Source organism: Sphaerodactylus townsendi, linkage group LG04, assembly GCF_021028975.2.
Source record: "Sphaerodactylus townsendi isolate TG3544 linkage group LG04, MPM_Stown_v2.3, whole genome shotgun sequence".
Classification (NCBI taxonomy): domain Eukaryota; kingdom Metazoa; phylum Chordata; class Lepidosauria; order Squamata; family Sphaerodactylidae; genus Sphaerodactylus; species Sphaerodactylus townsendi.
The window spans coordinates 75156821-75179788 of NC_059428.1; the positions used below are offsets into that span (position 1 = coordinate 75156821).

General features: G+C 40.8%; 1 protein-coding gene across 1 annotated transcript in view; it reads left to right on the plus strand.

The window, feature by feature from the left end:
* Positions 1 to 22968, plus strand: part of CFAP47 (cilia and flagella associated protein 47) — a 290800-nt gene that overhangs the window by 64884 nt on the left and 202948 nt on the right. Inside the window, exon 24 of the mRNA XM_048494089.1 lies at positions 6402 to 6568. Within this exon, the coding sequence (XP_048350046.1) occupies positions 6402 to 6568 (167 nt within the window). The remainder of the gene's footprint in view (positions 1 to 6401; positions 6569 to 22968) is intronic.

A 22968-nucleotide genomic window follows, 5' to 3' on the forward strand; every position in this document is an offset into this window, starting at 1 on the left:
ATATTTCTCCCAAAATGTGTTAACCATCTTGGAATATAAACTAAGATTCAGTATAGTTCAATCACTGTTCAACTAACAAACCTGCCAACAGCTTTTGCTGTGATGTTGCTTTCACAGAACATATTTCTATTGACTTCCTCGCCCTCAGAAAACTATTGTGAAACTAACCATAAGGGTCTGTGGTTTGCAAAGCAATAGCATTCTGCATGAACAAATAATCTAATTGATTTGGGAGTCATTCCACATTCAACAATAACATTTAATGAACACCTAATTTAATGTTGAGTACTTCACCCAAGGATTTACGGCTTACAATTTGCATAAAATTGATCAAAATATAGCAAATTTAATTCTGTTTTTTGAAAGGGGACTTTGAGAGAGCACTGGAAGCACAGGGCTGTCTAATGTGTATTCAAGTTAAATTGGTGAAAAAAAGTTTGTTAAAATAGAATTTACTAAGAAGATTTTTTTTGTTGGAGATGAACCATGAAGTGGCTTGCAGATCACTCAATTATTCTGGATGAGCAGGCTCTTTCAGTTGTGTCCTGGTTTGGATTTATTCCATTATGAATCCAGACAATTCACTCTGACTGAATTTTACAAAACTTCAAGGAACAGAGCTCAAGGATTGGAGAGAGAATAATCCTCTCAATTTCCTCAGTGATTGAAGACCATCAGCAAAGAAAAAAACTCTTGTGTCCTATGAGTAGGGTCTTCTGCAACTCTGAAATCCAGGAATCTTGGAAAAGCATATCTCTGTACATTGGAACATAAAAACAACAAAATAACCACAATTCCTTCACAGTGTATGCCAAAAATATTAAAAAGCTAAAATCATGTATTTGAGTATGCAAAGTACTAATTTTGAAGAAGTTTTTTTCTTTCTGTAAAACAAGTTTGCGCAGTTCTATACTACTACAATACTGATAAAAAACAAATTAAAACTAACCCTTTGCATGCTGAAAAACTAAAAAGTATAATATTTCAGTGAACACCAAGGAGTAATTAAGGAGTTTCTTTATATTCTATTTTTTCTTTCTTTTTTAACATACTGGGGTATTTTTCCTGGAACCTCCACATCTCATGCTTGCAAAAGTGTGTACCTATGAGATTTTGTAGTCAATACAAGCATCAAAAGAACTAAAGCCCTTATGAACTATTTCTCCCAAGAAATTGAGTTTCAATCCAGAGACATTCCAAAGAGGGAGGATCAGTTTTTGATTGCACTTTTCATAGAATGGCTGTCTTCAAAGCTACGCAGACACGATTTCAGAATCCATGCCAGTTTTCATATTGTGTTTGCGTAGCTTCAAAGACAGCTTGAAAAGAAAAAAAGGGGATAACTATACATTTCTGGAATTGACAGGATGAGCACAGTACGACCATGTACTTTGGGGCTGAAGAGATGCCCAGGATTGGAACCTGCAGAGCAAATGTCCAGCGCAACCTTCACCAAATATTTGTGCACATGGGGAATCCCTAAAGCATAGAATGTTGGGTGCCAGTGGTGGAGGAAGCTTTTAACGCATGGGGGCGGGGAAAGCCTCTTTTTCCTCTGATACCTTTTTTGTCCATGCTGTCCAAACGAAAAATCAGGAAGTGGCTTTTTTAAAGACATTTTTTGATGCACATAGGGGCAAAAAATCCAAACTTCACATACACGCTACAGGGGTCAGTGCTATCAGTCACAGACCAGGAAAGGGATTTAGGCGTCTTAGTTGATAGTTCCATGGGAATGTCAACTCAATGCATGGCAGCTGTGAAAAAGGCAAACTCTATGCTGGGGATCATTAGAAAAGGAATTGATAATAAAACTGCAAAGATTGTCATGCCCTTATATAAAGCAGTGAGATGCGACCCTTACGCACTTAGGAGTACTGTGTCAGTTCTGAATTCAGCCACATCTCAAAAAAAAAGGATATTGAGGAGATAGAAAAAGTGCAGAGAAAGGCAACAAGGATGATTGAGGGACTGGAGCACCTTCCCTATGAGGAGAGGCTGCAGCGTTTGGGACTCTTTAGTTTTGGAGAGAGGCTGGCTGAGGGGGGGATATGATTGAAGTCCTACAAAATTATGCATGGGGTAGAAAATGTTGACAGAGAGACATTTTTTCTCTCTTTCTCACAATACTAGAACCAGGGGCATTCATTTGAAAATGCTGGGGGAAGAATTGGGACTAATAAAAGGGAAACACTTCTTCAGCATAGCGTGTGATTGGTGTTTGGAATAATGCTGCCACAGGAGGTGGTGATGGCCACCTAACCTGGATAGCTTTAAAAGGGGGGCTTGGACAGATTTATGGAGGGAGAAGTCGATTTATGGCTACCAATCTTGATCCTCTTTGATCTGAGGATTGCAAATGCCTTAACAGACCAGGTGATGGGAGCAACAGCATGAGCAGAGGCCATTCTTGCGTTCACATCCTACATGTGAGCTCCCAAAGGCACCTGGTGGGCCACTGCGAGTAGCAGAGAGCTGGACTAGATGGACTTTGGTCTGATCCAGCTGGCTTGTTCTTATGTTCTTATGTTCTTATCCCCAGGATGTCTTATTTGTGCTGTTTGAAATTGTTCCAGGTTTGTTATTCCTTGTATTGAGACTAGGAAGGGCCACCATGAAGAAGCTAGCAAAGATTCTTAAATGTGAAGATGTGTTGTTGGTGATCAAGATAATTCATACTGTAGTATTCCCCACTACTTATGGGTATGAAAATTAGATTGTGGAAAAAGTGACCAGAAGAAAGCTGATTCATTTGAAATGTAGCATTGAAGGAGAGTTTTACAGAGATTATGGACTGGTAAAAATATGTTCTAGATCAAATCAAGGTTGAGTTCTCCCTAGATCTAAAATGACTAAACAGAGGCCATTGTAATTTGGTCACATTATGAGAAGAATCACTGGAAAAGGACAATAATGCTAGGAGCAAGTTAAAGGCATCAGGAAAAGAGGAAGATCTAACAAGATATTGGTTGAGTCAATCAAGGAAGCTTCAGCCCTCAGTTGGCAAGACTGTTAGCGACATGACATTTTGGAGGTAATTAACTCATAAAGTCACCATAAGTTGCAAGTGACGAGAAAACACTTAACACACACACACACACATTTTGTTCTGGAAATATTTTAACTGTTATTGTAAACTTGTCTTGAACCATAGGGAAAGGCAGGGTATGAATGTTTTAGTAAATAAATAAATGTACCTAGACCACAGCCACTATTTTCAGAATGGGAATTGAAAGAACTGACAAGCTTCTATTGCCCAAACACCAGAGGCGTTCCTCCCATTGGGCAAAGTGGGCAGTTGCCCAGGGCACCCCCTTGTGGGGGGCGCAAGAACTGCAGGCTCGTTTGTGGGATTTTTTGTATTTTCAGTGTTTTTCCATTTTTGGCCTGCAGAGGGCGCAGATTTTAGGCTAGCAGCACCAAAATTTCAGGGATTTTTCGGGAGACTTTCCTGATAATATCACACCAGTTTGGTGAGGTTTGGTTTAGGGAGTCCAAAGTTATGGACTCCCAAAGGGAGTGCCCCATCCCCCATTGTTTCCAATGGGAGCTAGTAGGAGATGGGGGCTACAAACTCAGGTTTTGCCCAGGGCTCCAGTTTGCCTAGGCACGCCACTGCCAAACACCATGTTAGACTCTCTCTGACACATGGGGGTTCTACCAAATCAGTATATCCTCCATACAAGAGTCAGATTGAACAAATACAGGTCTGCTAATCACCAGAGACAAAAAAGCGAGGCGTCAGTGCAATAAGAAGTAAGAAAAAGCACAAAAGTGCACAGCAGAAGACTTACAGTCACACAAACCTATATAATTTCAAAAACAACTGAACAGATTTAATTCTATAAATAGAAGGAAAATGTGCTATATACAAAAAGAGTTTTCTTTCAAGCTTCCATTCAGTAACATCAACACACAAGTAATGTCAGTGCAGTATGTGCCTTGTAGTCCAACAACTCATACAAGTCCTTTAAACCTGCTCTAATAGAGTCATGATGTCTCTCTGCAGCAATCAACAAGATATCCTTTAAAATTGCTGTACATTCTCTGATTTGTAATAAGTATCATAAAGATTACTCCGAGCTAGCCAGTCTCGGATCGATGTCTGGCCTCGATGTGTCTTTGAAGGATTGTAGTATATTCAGTCCACATCAGAGACTCATACAATAAATGTTCTCATAATTCATCCCGGACTGCGATCTTTCAAAGAGTCTTTCAGCCACCGCTTTAATGTTCTCCGATTGCTACTAAGAGATATCCTGACTCTATCAGAGCGGGTTTAAAGAACGTATGAGTTTTTGGACTACAATGTCCATATTGCTTTGACATTACTTGTTTGTGTTGATGTTACTGAATGGAAGATTGGAAGAGAATCCTTTATGTATATAGCTCATTTTCCTTTTGTTTACAAAATTAAATTAGTTGTTTTCCCTCAGCCTTTCCAGGGTGCTCTAAGGGGCTTTGCTGGTTGATTTTTCCTCCTTAGCCTCATTCCAAATTCAAGTGTTCTCAACATTTGTCCCTTTTGGAGCTCACTTTCAGATCTTTGTAAAAGTAATTTTTATTTTAACAAGAAAAAAAGGGAGGACAACAACAAAAAGAAAGATAGAAGAGGAATACTAATTAGTAAGTTAAAAATAAACAGAAATGTACCATCATGAACCTTACTATTCAGAAACATTGTTTAAAAATATTTATTAGACCTTAAATATTGATTTTTACTTCTACTTCAATATGGCATTTTAGACATAAAGTCAATTATCCTCATAATTCATTCATTAACGTTGGTAGACACAGAGGATTTCCAACAGTATATCATACATTTTAATATGCATATTATATGCTCTGTGACACAAGTGTACAATCTTTGTTATTATTATATAATAAATCAACTACAAGATTGAATGGGAAATGATGGCCTGTTAACTATAAAGTACTGAAAAAGTTCTGGTGGCAAAGGAGTTCTACTTTGGGACTGCTCCAAAGAACACGTATAAAATTTGTCTGACTTGAATGACATCTCTAGTATAAGTTGGATATCCCGAGTGTACATAATATAGTAAATACCAGCAACACATAGTTCTCACAATTGTTTCTCTCAAGTCAAAGTTATGCTCTTTTGGTTGTGGTGGGTTTCCTGGGCTGTGTGGCCATGGTCTGGCAGATCTTGTTCCTAACGTTTCACCTGCATCTGTTGCTGGCATCTTCAGAGGTGTATTACAGAGAGAAGTCTATTACACACTGTATCTAGTAAGAAGGGAATATTTAGTGGGGTATATATTGCTCCCTTCTCACTAGACATTCCCTTCTCACTAGACACAGTGTGTAACAGACTTATCTCTTGTGATACATCTCTGAAGATGCCAGCCACAGATGCAGGCAAAACAAAAACAGATGCAGGCAGGAACAAGATCTACCAGATCACAGCCACACAGCCCAGAAAACCCACCACAATAAGTTGAATCTGGCCGTGAAAGCCTTCAACAATACATTATGCTCTTTTATTAGAAAGGTACTGTCCTTCTGGTTAATTTACAAAATAGCTCAAGATTGTCAGATCTCGAAAGCTAAGCAGGGTTGGTATTTGAAAGGGAGACTACCAAGGGAGACTTTGTAAGTGAAGGCAACAGCAAACCACCTCTGCTTAATCACTTGCCTTGAAAACACTACAGGATTGCCTTAAATCAGCTGCGACTTCTTGTCACTTTGCACCCACAAGAAATGCTGTGCATATAGAAACCTGTAACTTGTCTAGGGATGGCCTTGTTATGCACCTTTTGACATTCATATGGGCCATTTAGAGAGCAGTCCTACTCAGGATTATCCAGTGAGGTGTAATGGTTAACAGCGGCTGACTCTAATCTGAAGAACTGGGTTTGATTCCCCAGTCCTACACAGGAAGCCGATTGGGTGACCTTGGGCTAGTCACAGTTCTCTCTGAACTCTCTCAGCCCCTCTTAGCTCACATGGTATCTGTTGTGGGGAAGGAAAAGGAAGGTGATTGTAAGCTGTTTTGAAACTCCTTAAAGGTTGAGAAAAGTGGAATATAAAAACTGACTCTTCTTATTTTTAGGATTACACTTTTAAACTTTGAACTTATATGTGTTTGCCTGGGTTCATAACCAATATCCACAGCTGGGTTCATAACCAATATAAATTTATGAGAAATCTCAGAACTTTTAAAGTTCTTGTTTGCTAATAATACGTTACTGACATTAATACTATTAATTACTCATACACGGTAATTTATTTCAGTGTTATTCCTAAAATGTTGGAAAATATACTTTCTGGAAAATGACAAAATAAACATTTTGAGCATTTCAGGTGATGGTAGTTAATAAACAGATGTGTTAATCTAGTAATTAAATTATATCTTTGGTTTTCCCTACATCTTTCTGCAGAAGGTGCGTCTGAAGAACATCTCAAAGCAAGAGCTTACGTGGAAATTAGATCTTGATGCCGCAGGCAAAGCAGTAGAAGATGGTTTCTTCAAGTTTAGTTTACATTCTGGGACTCTCAGTCCAGGCCAAAGTAATTCTGTTACCATAACTTTCTGTCCTCCTTGTAAGTATTTTTCCTTTTTCTTTTTTGCTGTACATATTGTTTAAAATTCATGTTGTAGTATGCAACATTATGCCTTTAGATGCTACAGCGCGTGCTGACACCTTTCCTTAGGCCCACCAAGTATTTAGAAAATGGGTGGGGCCAGATGGCAATTTTGTCCAGTAGAGTTTCTGATTGGGCATTAGACATCTGATTGGTTGTGCAAATTTTTGTGGAATCTACCACCAGCTGTGTATTCAAGAAAATATTTTAAAACAATATGTTCATTTTACACAGAGCATCAGCCTGAATTGTAGAAGATTTACTACTAGAGTTATGCATAACCCAATCAGAGAAAAAGGTGTAATCCTTGATCCAACCCCTCATAGTTGTTAAGAATGACAAAACCTTCTCTCCACGAAAGTTGGCCAACCTTACACCTGCAAAGCTAACCTTGTTATTTTTTGACTATTGCCTGTATAAAAAAGGAGAATCCAGATCCATCTCGCCTCTCCAAAACTTGACGCCCAATTAATCCTTATTCCTTGACCCATGTCTGGCACTAAAATACCTGCACAGTAAGAGTGGACCTCCAAGGTACAGTTAAGTTTCCAGAAAGCTTCCAACCTAATCCAGTTAGCTCCTAAAGTCCTTACAGTGGAGATGGTAGAACATATATCATAAGAATAAGTAATGAAAAGTTAGCAGTTTGGAGGAGCATTGCCAAGGTCATAAGGGGAAGCTGGCAAGCTGAGACAATTTCGCCTGCAAGATAGTGGAGACTATGTACAGAAGAATGTTCTAGCAAGGATGGGCATGGTCAGTAAACCCTGGCAAAAGAGATCATCTATAGCTCAGGACTCTTGCAAGAAAATACAATTAAATGTGTGAAAAAAATGATGCAACTCAGGGAGCCCCATCTAGCTACGTTCTAGGAAAATGTATGAAACTTCTTCTAGGGTCAGAGTCATTCCTTTGCAACTTCTGTATCTTCTAAATTATCACCTTATGTTCTACTAGCAAATGTGGCTAAATCTTTGGATACTTACATTGGTGACTGGCACTATGAATGGGAAATACAGATCTTTCTACAAATCTGAAAAGGGCCTCAGGTGCGCAGAAAATTCTGAAATTTAAATGATAATGATGATGATGATGATGATGATAGAAAACACAATTTGAAAATTGAGCTTCAGCGTCTATGGAACAAACCAGCTGAGGTCGTTCTGGTGGTAATGGGCGCCATTTTGAAAACACTGGGGAAGCACTTGAAAAATCTTTGAATTGACAAAATTAACATCTGTCACATTCAGAAGGTAGTCCTGCTGGGATCTGCACAAATATTACACCAATACATTACAACTTCCTAGGCCTTTGGGTAAGGCTTGAGTTGTAATGAAAGCTAAAGATTGGCAGCTGTGAAATCTACCATAATAATCACTGTGATCGAGGACAAGAAAGTGACCATCATCGACATAGCGGTGACAGCAGGATCGTTGAAAAAGAACACAAGAAGGTCATTAGATACCACGATTTGAAAATCAAGCTTCAGCGTCTATGGCAGGGGTGGGCAACTATGGCCCTCCAGATGTTCGTGGACTACAATTCCCATCAGCCCCTGCCAGCATGGTCAATTGGCTATTCTGGCAGGGGCTGATGGGAATTGTAGTCCACGGACATATGGAGGGCCATAGTTGCCCACCCCTGGTCTATGGCATAAACCAGCTGAGGTCATCCCAGTTGTAATTGGCACATTGGGCACCATTCCGAAAACACTAGGGCAGCACTTGAAACATCTTCAAATGGACAAAATTAACATCTGTCAGATTCAGAAGGCAGCCCTGCTGGGATCCGCACAAATACTATGCTGATACATTACAATTTCCTAGGCCTCTGGGTGAGGTTCGAATTGTAATGAATGGCCAGCAACCAGCTAAAGATCTGGCAGCTGTGATATCTACAATAAATACCTGGGCATTTTGCAGCTGGATAACATCAAGCATGGGCAAATGAAGACTGATCACAAGAGAATACACCCAGAGAGCCAGGAAAATTTTGAAATCTAAATTAAACGGTGGGAATACCATCAAGGCCATCAACACCTGGGCCATACCCGTTATCAGGTACACTGCGGGAATCATCAACTGGATACAGGCTTAGTTGGATGCACTGGATAGAAAAACTCGGAAGCTCATGACAGTGCACCATGCCTTACACCCACGCAGTGTTTCTCATAGATTATACCTTCCCCAGAAATCTGGTGGAAGAGGCTTACTGCAAGTACAACAAACAGTGGAAGAGGAGAAGCATGAGCTGACCGATTATGTGAATGAAAGTCAAGAACAGGCATTGATTGAAGTGATGAACAGACATTTGCTGAAGATCCAGAAAACCAAACAAGAATACAGAAAAATGTGATTAAAATGAGGACTGAAAGCTGGCACAACAAAGCACTGCATGGGCAATTTCTGGAGAAGATCAAGGTGGACAATGAAAAGACCTAGCTGTGGTTAACAACTGGAACTCTGAAAAAAGAAATGGAATCCCTGATTTTAACCGCTTGAGAGCAAGCCATTAGAACAAATTCGATCAAGGCCAGAATTGAAAAATCCTCGGATGATGCAAAGTGCAGGTTGTGCAAAGAAGCTGATGAAATTGTAGATCATGTTCTCAGCTGCTGCAAAAAGATTGCCCAGACTGAGTACAAACAGAGGCACAACTCAGTAGCTAAGATGATCCACTGGAATTTATGTAAGAATTACAACATAAGAACAGCTAAGAACTGGTGGGAGCATTGTCCAGAGAAAGTAATGGAAAATGAGAAGGTCAAGATCCTGTGGGACTTTCGAATCCAAACGGACAAAGTGTTGAAACAAAACACACAAGACATCACCATGATTGAGGACAAGAAAGTGACCATCATCGACATAGCAATCCCCGGTGACAGCAGGGTCATTGAAAAAGAACACGAGAAGGTCACTAGATACCACGATTTAAAATGAAGCTTCAGCGTCTATGGCACAAACCAGCTGAGGTTGTCCCAGTGGTAATCAGCATGCTGGGCGCCATCCCGAAAACACTAGGGCAGCACTTGAAACATCTTCAAATGGACAAAATTAACATCTGTCACATTCAGAAGGCAGCCCTACTGGGATCAGCAGGAATACTACGTCAATACATTACAACTTCCTATGCCTCTGGGTGAGGCTCGAATTGTAATGAAAGGTCAACAACCAGCTAAAGATCTGGCAGCTGTGAAATCTCCATAATAATAATAACACCAAGAAACCTTGAAAAGTATCTGAAAAGCCGAAACTTGGACAGAACATCAGTCCACATGCTGCAGAAAGCAGCACTTCTAGGAACTGCCCACATCCTATGGAAATACCTCTAATATCCTGGATCCTTGGAATGGATTCAATATTCAGAGATGAATTCCAGACACTTGTGCTGTGTTATTATGTACATATAACAACAACAACTACTACTACTACTACTACTACTACTACTACTACTACTACTACTACTACTATTGGCAGCTGTAAAATCAACCATAATAATATTAATAATAAATTGCTTGGTTTAAAAAAATCCCAAAAATAATAAAAGGAGATTCCCATAGTAGGTATTGCTAGGCATCCATAGGATTCCAAGGCTTGGTTCTGTCAGGAAAAACAAGGTGGAGGGGCAGAATCCTTTCCAGGACTATTTTGGCCTTTGGGGGAGAACTCGTTGGGGTCAGGCCTGGCCAGGTTTGCCTGCTCCAGGTCAGGAAATTTCTGAAGATTTTGTGGTGGAGTCTGCAGAGGGTTGGGTTTAGTCAGTAAAGAGATGTCAGCTGAACGTAATGCCATAGAGTTTACCATCCAAGGTAACCATTTTGTACAGGGGAACTGATCTTTGTTGTCCAGAGCTCAGTTGTCATTCTGGCGTTTTGGTTGGGAAAACATTCTCTCATAATAGTCAATCTGTTCTGATCAGTTTAATACATGTCTTATACTTTTAGGAATATATACATATATTCTACCTTTGAAGGGTAGAATCTTTACTATGGCCCCTTCCGCACACGCAAAATAATGCGTTTTCAAACCACTTTCACAACTGTTTGCAAGTGGATTTTGCCATTCCGCACAGCTTCAAAGAGCACTGAAAGCAGTTTGAAAGTGCATTATTCTGCATGTGCGGAATGAGCCTATGAGAAACAGCAACAGTTTCTTTTTTCTTAAATGTGTTGGACAAGCTTACCCCTTTTATTTAAAAGAAATAAATCATTAATAGATTAAAAATCTTCAGATTTTAAAGTAACTCAGTTGGTACAAGCAAGACAAATGTAAAGCAGTTGCTTAGCTAGCTTGGCATGGTGATGACCCAAGCAGAACTTGAGGAATTATAATGGCTTCGGTTTCAACATCTTATGGAAAATGGGCTATTTGCAGTAGGTCTTTTTTCTTACATGTATAAGGAATCAGGAGAAAGGACATCAGTTTTGTTTTGAAAAGTCTGTTCAAGATTATTCAGCTTTAATTGCCTGTTGTCTGAGCTCAAGGGCAAGCTTGTCCTGGAAAACTGTTTGAAAGCTATTTTATATATGAAACCTTTTACAACTATTATTATTTTGTGTTGTGTTGGCTACAGCATATTTTACCCAAGGCCAGACCAAAACATTGAGTTAGTATATTCCAATCTAGGATGCTTTTTTGGTAGAAACTACACTAAAACATTTTTTTAATAGGAAACGAGATTTTTTTGAAGGTATCAAGTGGTTTTAATTTAAAGATGCTGGAATCTTTAGTTTGGAAACAGTCATCTGTTGAACGAAATGAATTTTGTCCTATTTCTAATTCTGGGCAAACAGATGTCCCTGCCACAGTTAGCTCCATGATAGGCCAATATTTCCAATCTTGTTGGCAGTCAAGAGAACCAAATGGCTGAAAGGACAAAATCTAATCACTTGCTTCTGGGGTTGGTCCTTCCAGATTTGTATTTGAAGCAAATTACATAATTGGGGAAGAAGCTTGTACCACTGTGATTGCTTGTAATGCAGTAAATATCTTTTTTAATCCTTCAAGATATATCTTTATTTTTTAATTCACCTCAAATTAACTTAGAACATTGTCCATGTAAACAGAAAGAAGAAATTATCGTTGCCCTTCTTGGAATTAAATCAAGTTTTTGTTTCCTACCGGCTGTGCATTTAAGGAAGTTGTCCCTTGAACTTTTATTGGCACCTCAGTAGAAATTTTAAAAACTATTAGAAGAATTTGATATACTTGGTCTTGGGTTATCTTGTGACAGCACAAAACCTTGTAATTTTTTTCAAATTTCTCACTAGTCTCGGTTTTTTTTTTTAAATAACAAGCAATCATATGTGATCTTCCTAAAAAAGTTATTTAAAACTTTCTTTTTGAAAGTAGCTTTGGTAAATATCAGTAGACAAACTGCTATGTGGAAAAGATAATAAGAAAGTTTGTGTACAAAAATAAAGTCAGACCAGTTTAATACTTTTTTTCAGTTGCATGTAATTGCTAATGTTACTAAATAACATTATTTCCATTAATAACTATTCCAATGATCAGATGCCAGGTGCAGTGCTGTGGCATGTAGCCAAGCAATTAAAAAATCCTGCTGTTATTTTAGTTATGTAAAGTGTGTTTTCATTTTGTGTGTTTATGTATGAGGGTATATGTGAACTCTGCCCTTTAATTACAGCCACACTCTCATGGCGTCAGATCAGAAGGGAAGGAGATTTATGGGCAACCTTCTTCAGTGGCGTACCAGGCCTAAATGGCACCCATGGGTATGACTGCCTCCCTGCGACCCCTGGCTCTCCATGCCCCACCCTCTGACTTGCTTCCTGTGCCCCACTTATGGGAACCAGCAGGGAGGCTGTGGGATGGCAGGGCTTGGGGGGGAGGGTAAACGCTGGCCTGCAGGGAGGCTGGGGGGGGGGCAGGGTACCGCAGCAGGCAGCTCAGGCAAGCACCATTTTGTCATGGGGCACCCAGTGCCTCTCCATGTGATGAAATGACATGTTCCTGGGGACATGGGATACCCCATGTCCCCATAAGCGGTACGCCATTGACCTTATTTTCCTCTTAATCCCATGTGGCACCACCTGGAGCAAATGACCTATTGACTCCTGTTCAGTAGCCTCCCATGATCCTTAGCATTGCTGACATGCCCAGAGGAAAAAAATGTTCTGCCCTTTCAAATACAGGCTTGATAGGATATCTTTACCAAGCAATGTTGCTTATTTTTCTGCCATGAAAAGTTTCAACTGTCTATTTCCATGCATTACTCCTGTATTAACGGGGCAGGACATTTTTATTCTACATACGCGGATTACTTTAGTGGCCATCTTGGTGACTTTTGTGCACTTCCAGATGGGGCCAAGCTTGCATAGGCCAGCCATGGAGAAGAACATTTACAAGATATGTAGCTCTTTCTGAGGCTATAGGAGTGCTTCCCCTCTTAAATGTGCTAGTGTTTTCCTGCATATGATGGAGGTTCTTCTCCCTTAGAACTCCCTCTTTGCACCACAGAGAAAAAACCCCCCTCTGTTCTAACTCATTTGTTTTCCTCAGAGAAATTTTGTGCAAAGGCAAGGCTAAGCACAAAATGAAGGACTTACCTCCTAAGCACTCTTTGCTGCCTTAAGTTCCTTCTTCTGCCCACAACTGGGACCTTGTGAGGTAGGTGGGACTGAGAGAGTTCTTAAGAACTGTGACTAGTCCAAGGTCACCCAGGAGGAATGAAGGAATGGGGAAATAAATCTGGTTCACTAGATAAGAATCAAATCTGGTCCTACAGTTTAGAGTCCATTTTAGAATGCACCTGCTCTTAACCACTACACCACGCTGGGTCTCTGAAATCTAGTAGTATAATAAAAATCCTGTGTATGAAATGAAAGATTTTCAAGATAGTTACAAGAACTGAGTTTGCATTTATATGGGTAAAATAGTATTAATTTAAGAAATGCACAAATATACTGGCATTTGAGCGGTGTAATCTTCCAGTGATATAATACATTCATATTCTTTAAGTAACATGTTTTTTGTCATTCTGACAATTTACAAATGAAATAATGTATTCAGAAATATTAGATTGAAGGGTACTTATGTAACTTCATGGATTCCTAACTTCTTGGTTTTTGTGTGAGTATGTATGTATGTATGTATGTATGTATGTATGTATGTATGTATGTATGTATGTATGTATGTATGTATGTATGCATGTATGTATGTATGCATGTATGTATGCATGTCCCTCTCTCTCTCTCTCTCTAATCTAATCTAATCTAATCTAATCTAATCTAATCTAATCTAATCTAATCTAATCTAATCTAATCTAATCTAATCTAATCTATATTTTGAAGGTTCTATCCCTGCTAGATAAGGGACTCTTGTCAGCAGAGAAGTCCTACTATTTCTCATAGTATCAATACAAAACTGGGCTGGGTAGCCAGGACAAAGCTTTAAGATGGCTTTCCCTGCAGAATGTTGCTTTTGTCACAGGAGATTTACGCTTCCTTTGAGAAGTTAAGATTGAAGTCCAGGGGCATCCTAAAGACTAACTAGATTTACAGGGTATAAAAATCTTGTTTGGTTTCTGTGGTGCTATCGGACTTGAATCTAATCAGCATGGCTACACTCTGAAACTTTCTTTGAGGACACTGATATACTTAATATTTAACTGGAAAGTTAATTTTCATTTTGAGTATGTAGATGGGATATGTGTATATTATGTTCTGTGAAGTTACTTCTGACTTTTGATGACCCTATAAATTACCTTCAAAATATGCTACAATTGACAGCTTTGCTTGGGTTTTAAAAATTCAAGATCATGGTTTTCTTTATAGAGTCAACCCGTCTCATGCTGAATCTTCCTCTTTTCCTGCTGCCTTCAACTTTTCCATGATGGTCTTTTCCAATGAGTCTTCTCATGATATGACCAAAGTATGTAGCAGCGTCAGTTTAGGAATTTTAGCTGCTAGGGAAATTCAGGCTTGATTTGATCTGGAACCTACTGATTTGTCTTTTTGGTGGTACATGGTGCCTATAAACTCTTCTTCAACACCATGTATCAAATTAAGCAAATTTCTTCTGGTTAGCTTTCTTTATTGTCCCAACTTTCACATCCATACGTAGGCATTTTCCGCATACACAGCTTACCACAGATTTTTTCCAGTGGTCAAACCTTATGCCTTGGAAATGTTTCTAGGAAATCATTCCACACACTTACATTCCACCATCATTTTCTCCCTTGTCTATTCAGTTGCATTTATTCCACACACTACTACTGAAAATGTATTATTCCTAATGGTGGTTGAATATCATCCATGATACAGAAGAACAACACTTCCCTCTTTTTTTGCTCAGGTGCTCTAGAGTTACTACACAGTTGCATTGAAGTGGCAATTCAAAAAATGTGTCAGCTTCCATTTCTAACATTGAGAACTACCCAAACAAAATGGAAGCCCCCCCCAAACCCCTACTGAAGCAGATGCCATTACCTGAAGGAACAGAAACATGTAAACCCCCTGCCCCACAAACCCACATTTTTTGGTTAAATTAGAGCTGCACTTATGCAGAATCATTAACTGTGCCAGTTCCACGTCAATGTCATGCACTCCAAACTGCAGACATAGTGTATCTAGGCCAGGGGTAGGGAACCTGCGGCTCTCCAGATGTTCAGGAACTACAATTCCCATCAGCCCCTTTCAGCATGGCCAATTGGCCATGCTGAAAGGGGCTGATGGGAATTGTAGTTCCTGAACATCTGGAGAGCCGCAGGTTCCCTACCCCTGATCTAGGCCTTAATGTTACATTGCTAGTTCAATTTGAAATGTTTTCTCCATTGCTTAAAAATAATTGCATATGTGAAATTTTGAAAGGTGTCCATTGTGCCTTTTAGTAACTTTAGTTGAGTGAATAAGGGCTTCTGGCTAATAAAGGCTGAGAAATTCATTTGATTTCCATACACTCCAGCTAGGTCAAGTGCCTTGGTTGGAGTCAAGGTGAGCAATAGCAAGCCCCATTGTAGCTGTCACCAAGGCTAAAATCATGCAGTCACTTACAGCTGGACTTAGTCTAGCATTCTGCAACACCTCATAGTAGATCTTTATGGTCACAAGCCTCGTGGGTGAAGGAGCAGTCCCAGGCAGCCAACCGGGCTCCCTGCTGCTGGGGAATTTATACCCGAGGTCACCAGTAGCTCCAGTCTCAGGACGCTGGGGCTCTGCTTGTGGGGTCCCAGGTAAAAGGTGCATTTCACCGATGGGATCTGCTGTGATCTCCATGTATGGCTCCTGCTCATGCGCTGTTTGAGTTTCTGATCCTGTGATCTTGGTGGGTGGCCTGTCTGAGTTCTAGATGTCTGAGGACCCAGGAACTTAAGAGTCTTTGGGATTTATGCAGGGTTAGTTGTCACAGCCTCTTTGTTCTCTTATGAAAACTGGTCAGGCCCAGCTATGACACAAAACTAGTAGAAGCCAGTGACATAATGGGCCATATGGTTAAATGTACAGGCCAAACACTAGGACTGTTGTTTAGTGAGGTAAATATTCCAGTGAGTAGAATTGTGTGTGTGTGTGTGTGGGGGGGGGATACTGAAATAATTCTATATTGTGGGGTTATAGTTTAATCACATCAGCCAAGAAAACTTCTTGGAATGAATGGGTCAGCTGATCCTTTCATCTCCATGATAAGGCTTCCTGTCTTCTGAACAATGCAACCTGCTTTTGCTTTTGAAAAATTGTCTGTGCCTTGCTTGTCTTTCCCCTTTTACCTCTAATAGATCTCAACAGCTGGATCAGGGGTTAATTGCTGCAGTATGTTGAATTAAAAGCAGTTAGTGGCGTTTAACTTCATTTAGTACAACACACTGTGTTGAAAGACTCCAAGATTCTTCTGGGATTAGACTTGTGTCACAAAGTTAAATCAAATTTCTTTTAGTTCAGTCACGGAGTTCACTTTTTTTTTCAAACTTTATCAAAGTCAGTATATAAAATCTTGCTTTCTATACATCTATAAAATGTGTGATATAAATCTCATACTTTCTGTGTTTACTTTTAAGATTGTCTATTTCTTCATGTGGGAAAGGTCAGTAATGAAAGTGGTTGGAGTAGAAAGGAAGTAATAATCGAAGACAGCATACTAGCAAAGATTTGCAGAGCTGTTGGAAATCGGAGCTGAAGTTATTCTTAAAGACTATTTACATAATCACTGTTTTAGAAGATGATTATTATTCATAACCTATAAAGAAATACATTTAGGTAAACATTCCAAGATCTTTCACAGTTATGGATTTCTGATCATACCTCTCTGGGTTTCCAAACCTTTTCTCCTTTCTTATTTTGTCTCCTTTTCCTCCTTCGCTATTTTGCTACATATTCATCTCTCCTCCCTTTGCAAACTGTAGTATTTCTATTGTTGTTCAATAAATTAACACAAATAATGTAAACATTCTGGTTCTTTTAAAATGTTATTTATTATATCAGTCATGCAATAAGTATACAAAAGAACTAGCTCATAGTTTTTGCTTACTGGGTTATCTGTGGAGCCATGTTCATAATTATGACCTTGAAGGGAAAGTTGAACCATCTTCTTTAAAGGTTTCGTGATTGGCTGCCTGATGATGGTACTTGCTCTCCACAGGTGAATGTCCAGAGGTGAATGTTGGTTTACAAGCTTGTGTGAAGGGATTATAGTAATCATTATGTATTGCATTTTAACAGTTAATCAGTGTTGAAATGCAATATATGATTACAAACATTAGAAACCTAAGAAGGTGTTAATCAGTTTAATATTGGCAATATGTCTAAAATGTGGTGTTTAGATGTTTGCACCATTCAAATCCAATGGGAAAAAGATGACTTGCACTTAACATAATATTGATTCCAAACTATGGTTTCTGGACCAAAAGTACACATGCATTCCTTTCTAGCAATCATTCCCCGCTACTGAGTCCTGGCCTTCCCAACTTTCTGATTCTTCCTAGTCAATATTCTCCTTCACCCTCCATCGCCTGAATGCCTGCATGCCTTCCCATCCCTTTACTAATTTTGTCTTGAGGGGTTCCTTCCCTCCATCTGTCTTCCCTTCCCCAATGTGTTCTCTGATCTTATTTGGAAACAGACACTTTTGTTTCTCTCTGCCTTGTTTTTCCTGCAGTAGTCAGGTGGAAGGAAAACATTTGTGGGTAACTCAAAAGCAAACTGAACATTAGTTCTTTGGGGTTGACCATTGATACTAAATGTTGACTGTTTTGAGTAAATTGCTGCTGCTATACTGTTTTGAACTTTGAATAACTGCCTCTTCATTTAAAGTTGTTTTTGATATCTAGTGTGTGTATTTGCCTTTGCCTCAGTGTTACTGCTAAAGTTGTCCTTTGAAAAAATGGGTGTGGGGGAGGGGAGAAAGCTTTGTGTGCTGGCTGCTTTGTAGGGAAACTGCTTCTGTTAATAGCTGCTTGTTGTTGAAAGAGGTTTGCTTCACAAATTATTTACAATGGTTCTAGTTCAGGGGTAGGGAACCTGCGGCTCTCCAGATGTTCAGGAACTACAATTCCCATCAGCCCCTACCAGCATGGCCAATTGGCCATGCTGACAGAGGCTGATGGGAATTGTAGTTCCTGAACATCTGGAGAGCCGCAGGTTCCCTACCCCTGGTCTAGCGTTTTCAAGGCAAGAGACTAATATAGGTGGTTTGCAATAGTCTGCCTCTGCGTAGTGATCCTAGATTTCTTTAATAGTCTTCCAGGTACTAACCAGGGTCAACCCTGTTTAGGTACCAAGTTCTGATTAGAATGGGCTAACCTGGGCCATCCAAGTCAGGGTGCCTGTGTTTCTTATCACTGGCTTATTAATGTTTCGGAAGGCTGATTCACACACTATAAAGTCCTCATGTCCTGTGTTCCCAACATGGCTGCTGCGAGGACCTTTGATTGATTATGCACAACTTGGAACTTAATCTTTAGGCCTCTGTGAGAAGAAGGGGTTTTCCTGATCTGAAATGGCTCTGGGAGCCACTATTTGCTCTACCAAGGTGAATATATAGACAGCTATTGTTGCACGTGGTTTCCTCAGTGAGGCAAATAGTTGGGTAAATGGTGCAGGTGAAAGGATGGCTGAAATTTCATCTACCCACACATTGAGGTATTAATCTGAGTCAAGCCCATACATGCCTGGAAATTATGTTTCAAGCAGAATATGTTGGCCACATTGAGGTACAGGGATTTTTTAATATGTGAATTGGCCCTCACTGTCAGAAGAACTTGGAAAATGTAATATCAAAATGAAAAATTTACATGGATTTGGAAGAAATGTACAGATACACAGTATTATGCTTCACAAGTTTTCCTACTAGCAGGTACTCAAATCTGACTTCTAGAATGAAGAATGAACTTCTAGAATGTTCCTGATATTCAGGTAGAAGTCTACCTAGCTAATTAGTGGCAAGCCAAAACAGTCTGGACAAAACTTAAGGATAGTGTGGGGCCAGGACCGCGTCTCTGGTCCTACACAGCTGAATTAGTTTAAGAAAAACTTAAAGTTAGAAAACACCCAAGAAACAGTTTTCAAACAGAAGATAAGTTTACTGGACAGCATAAATATCTGACCAGGGTGTCCCCTTAAGGGTAAGAGGCACCCCACTTCATACAAAAGGACCAATTTTATAGACACAGAATTTAGACAGTTACAGAAGGTGAACTCTCCCGAGGGAGAGGCACGCCTTGGTGCTCTCAAGTGAGAGACACACCCCCTTCCAGGTGCTCTCGAGTGAGAGACACGCCCTCCATACGAAAGACCTTAGTCTTTATAGATACAGAATACAGATGTCATACTGTTCATCCCCTTAAGTTTCACGTATTACAAGCATGTACCTTTAAAAATCTCATTGGATAGAATTGTCTCCTGGTCACAGTAAGACAGCCTCTTATTCTACGTATTCACATTCCTTCTGTTCATGTTGTTAGCACGTGTACCCTCTCTGCCCATATGCAAAAGGGCAGCCATAAAACTAGCTTGCTGTCTTTCTTGTTTCCAAGAAAAACCTGTTTTCTTAAGTTTGCTCCCAGAGAGATATTTCCCCTTCAGGCAATGCAGGCTTGACATACTTTAGGATCATAAAACTTTTCTTTCAATTCCCCAGTTTGAAATGTTAAAACATGGTTTACAAATATTGATTCTAACAACAATTATACCTTCGATTCTAAGACAATAGAATTATATTGAAATACTAATACATGTGAATCTCTCATTATCATTTCTGTGTTCATTTAACTATATAGAAAAACACTTTTTCCTTATTTAACTAATCACATTGATTTAGCTATCCCCTATTGCTGGTTCTAACCCAAAAACAAAGTTATAAAATGCATATGTCTGATGCCACGTTGGCCCTTAGTGACAAGATCTCAAAGATGTTATCTTTGCTTGCCTGCATAGTCACTAGCAAGCTGGTAACATTCCTTTTGACCTACTGCAAACATGCAGGCTTCTGGTCACTTATACAGAAGCTCCATTTTGATTCTTCAAATCTTTGGTTCTATAAATTTCCATGTTTCTTGATTAAATAAAAATTTTATACATTCTGATCCATCTCCACAATAGCACAGTGGTCTTAACAAGGCTACCCAAATTAAGGGAACTGAGCTGATCTTGGATCTTTATAGAAGGTTGTTACATGGCACTGGGTCTCTGGAACGACACATTTCTGAGAGGATTTTTGACTGAACTTCCAGTGTCCTTGTTTAAAGTGCCTCATTTCCAGCCATTCAGAGGTAGCTGTGTTAGTCTGCAGTAGAAGAGTGTGATTAGAAAGCGTTAGCACCTTAGAGACTGTCAGCCTCTGCTCCGCCACTTCTGTTTTCTGAGTTTCTCCACCTTGCTGGGGAGTCACTTGTTTTGTACAGCCTCAGAAAGGACACACAACTGGAGCTGGACTCTTTTTATATCCTTAGTCCTGGATTTCCTCTCTCTCTGTCCCACCAGTGGCTGCCCTCCTCCTTCTGGGCAGGCTGATGCTGACTCCCTTTTATTCCTCTCCTCCTTCATCCCACCTCCATCTCCCTTCCATCACTTCCAGACCTGTCATCAGAGGTTGTCCTCCAGCCATTGGCAGGGCCGAACCCTGCTTCCTGGGGCTTGATTGGTGTCACCCCACAGATTGGCTTATCCCCCTTTGAGAGTCATTCTGCAACTCAGGTCAGGCTTCTGACAGGGGTGCCTCGATTGCTCTGATTTTTCTCTCACTGCCATTCCCTGGGTGATCCTCTGGGGTCCCAGGGCCAGCTCCCTGTGTGTCTGCTAGGACCATGGTACCACTGGGGCCAGGGGCTGTGGGCACCACTTTAAACAGCATGGTGGAGAGGGTTGGCTCCATCTCCTTTCCAGCTCATGATGGCTCTGGTCCTCCTGGACCCTGGTAAGATGCCTGCATTGGGTCCCAATTGGGTGTGAGCAGTCAGTAGCATGGCGGTTGGTGCGGATTCACTGAGCGGCCAGCTGCTGTGGCAATCGATGAGCAACTGACAGGAAATTGGTAGGCAGCATGGTGGGCAGCATAGTTGCATTGCTGAACACTTTCAACATGAGGTAGGTGGGGCTGTGACTTGGGTTAAAGCTCTGGACTGATACCAACAAGATTTTAGGGGAATAAGCTTTTGATAGTCAAAGGTCTCTTTGTCAGATATCCCCATAATCTTGTTGGTCTTTAAATTATTATTGGACTCAAATCTCGCTCTTTTAGAAAAGGAGTTGGTTTTGTAAAAATATGCCACTTTTCTCTGTGTTGAAGGAGTTCAGAGTGGTTTATAATCATCTTTCCTTCCCCTCCCCATCTTGTGATGCAAGTGGGACCGAGAGAGATCAGAGAGAACTGTGACTACTAGCCCAAGGTTGCCTAGCAGGCTTCTAATGAAGGATTGGGGAAAGCAAACCCAGTTCACCAGATTAGAGCCTGTCACTCTGGCCCTTTCTGCATGGGCCATAAACGGCGCCCTGGGGACGGCAAAAACGCCGTCCCCAGGGAGCCGTTCGCACAGGCGGCGCTGCCAAAACACAGCAGTGCCGACCTGGCTCCCCTCCCCCTCCCCCAGGGCGGCGTCAGGCCGCCTCCAAAAACCTCCCTCCTGGAGGGAGGTTTTTGGAACAACAGCGCATTCCTGGCGGCGCGGTGCGAACAGCACCACCGGGAATGCACTGTTTTCCCCGTCTGTCTCCCACTCACCTCATTGCCGTCGTTGCCCTGCTGACCTCCTAAGACCCTCCCTCGCTGTCTTCCAACCCCTGGAGGTCAGAGGGCAGCGTGGGCGGGTCTTAGGAGGCCAGCAGGGCGACGACGGCGACGAGGTGAGTGGGAGAGGGACGGGGAAGAGGCGGCTCTGTGCAGAGCCGCCTCTCCTGCGCCTGCCTCTGCGGGGGGCCCCTCGCACGCTCTCGTGCGAATGGCCCCCACTCCCTCCACCGGCAGAATTCCTGCTGGTGGGGAAGCGCCCGAGGGCCCGTGCGGAAAGGGCCTCTGTGAAGGAGAGGGGTCCAGATCAAAGTCCAATGATCTTAACCACTGTGCCATGCTGGCCTACAGCATACCTATTTTTGAGCTAACGTGGTGTCTGTCACCTGCTAAATCAATGTAGATTTTTCATTTTGGTTCAACATTATCACTATCTTCTGTTTTTAGGAAGGTCAATGTTGAATGTGAATTGACTTACAGTCACTTATTGTGGTAATAAACCAGTGGAATTAATAATTGTAAACCTGTTGGTATTTGTAAGTGTCTGTTACAATTTGTTGTTTTATTGTGTTGTTCACCGCCCAGAGCCCTTTGGGGGAGGGGTGGTATACAAAATCAATTATAAATAAATACAATTCAGACAGAAAGGGGTTAACTGTGTGCATGCTAATTGGCTACTGAGGTCAGAGTTTTGTGGCCAGTTCATTGATGAAGCTATTGGTCATCTAACCCTGGCATCGCCTTGGTGAGACTAGTCATGTAGACAGAAGTTATAAAGTGAAGTATGTTTCTTTGAACACATTGCATTGCTACATATTGCTTTGCTAGGTAGGCGTCATGTGGGACCACATGATGCAGAACTATGTAACCAAGTTAGTGCTAGAATAGAAAGTTGTTCTTTGTTTTCTTCCATGTAAACTCTCCCTAATAGTTAGTAAATTCACTTATAAAAACCAGCAACTGTCTATTGGTCTCTTTTTCTGCTACTGTGCTAAATATATTAAGTTAAACAGTCAACAAAACCTTATGTGGAGAGCCTGCATACCATTTCTGTTTTTCTAGAGGTGATAGCAATGTCTGGCACTGGTGTAATGCCCATTGGGCAAGGTGGGCAGCTGCCCAGGGCATCACCTTGTGGGGGGCATTAAAATGCTGGGTTCGTTTTTGGGTATTTTAGTGGTTTTCCATT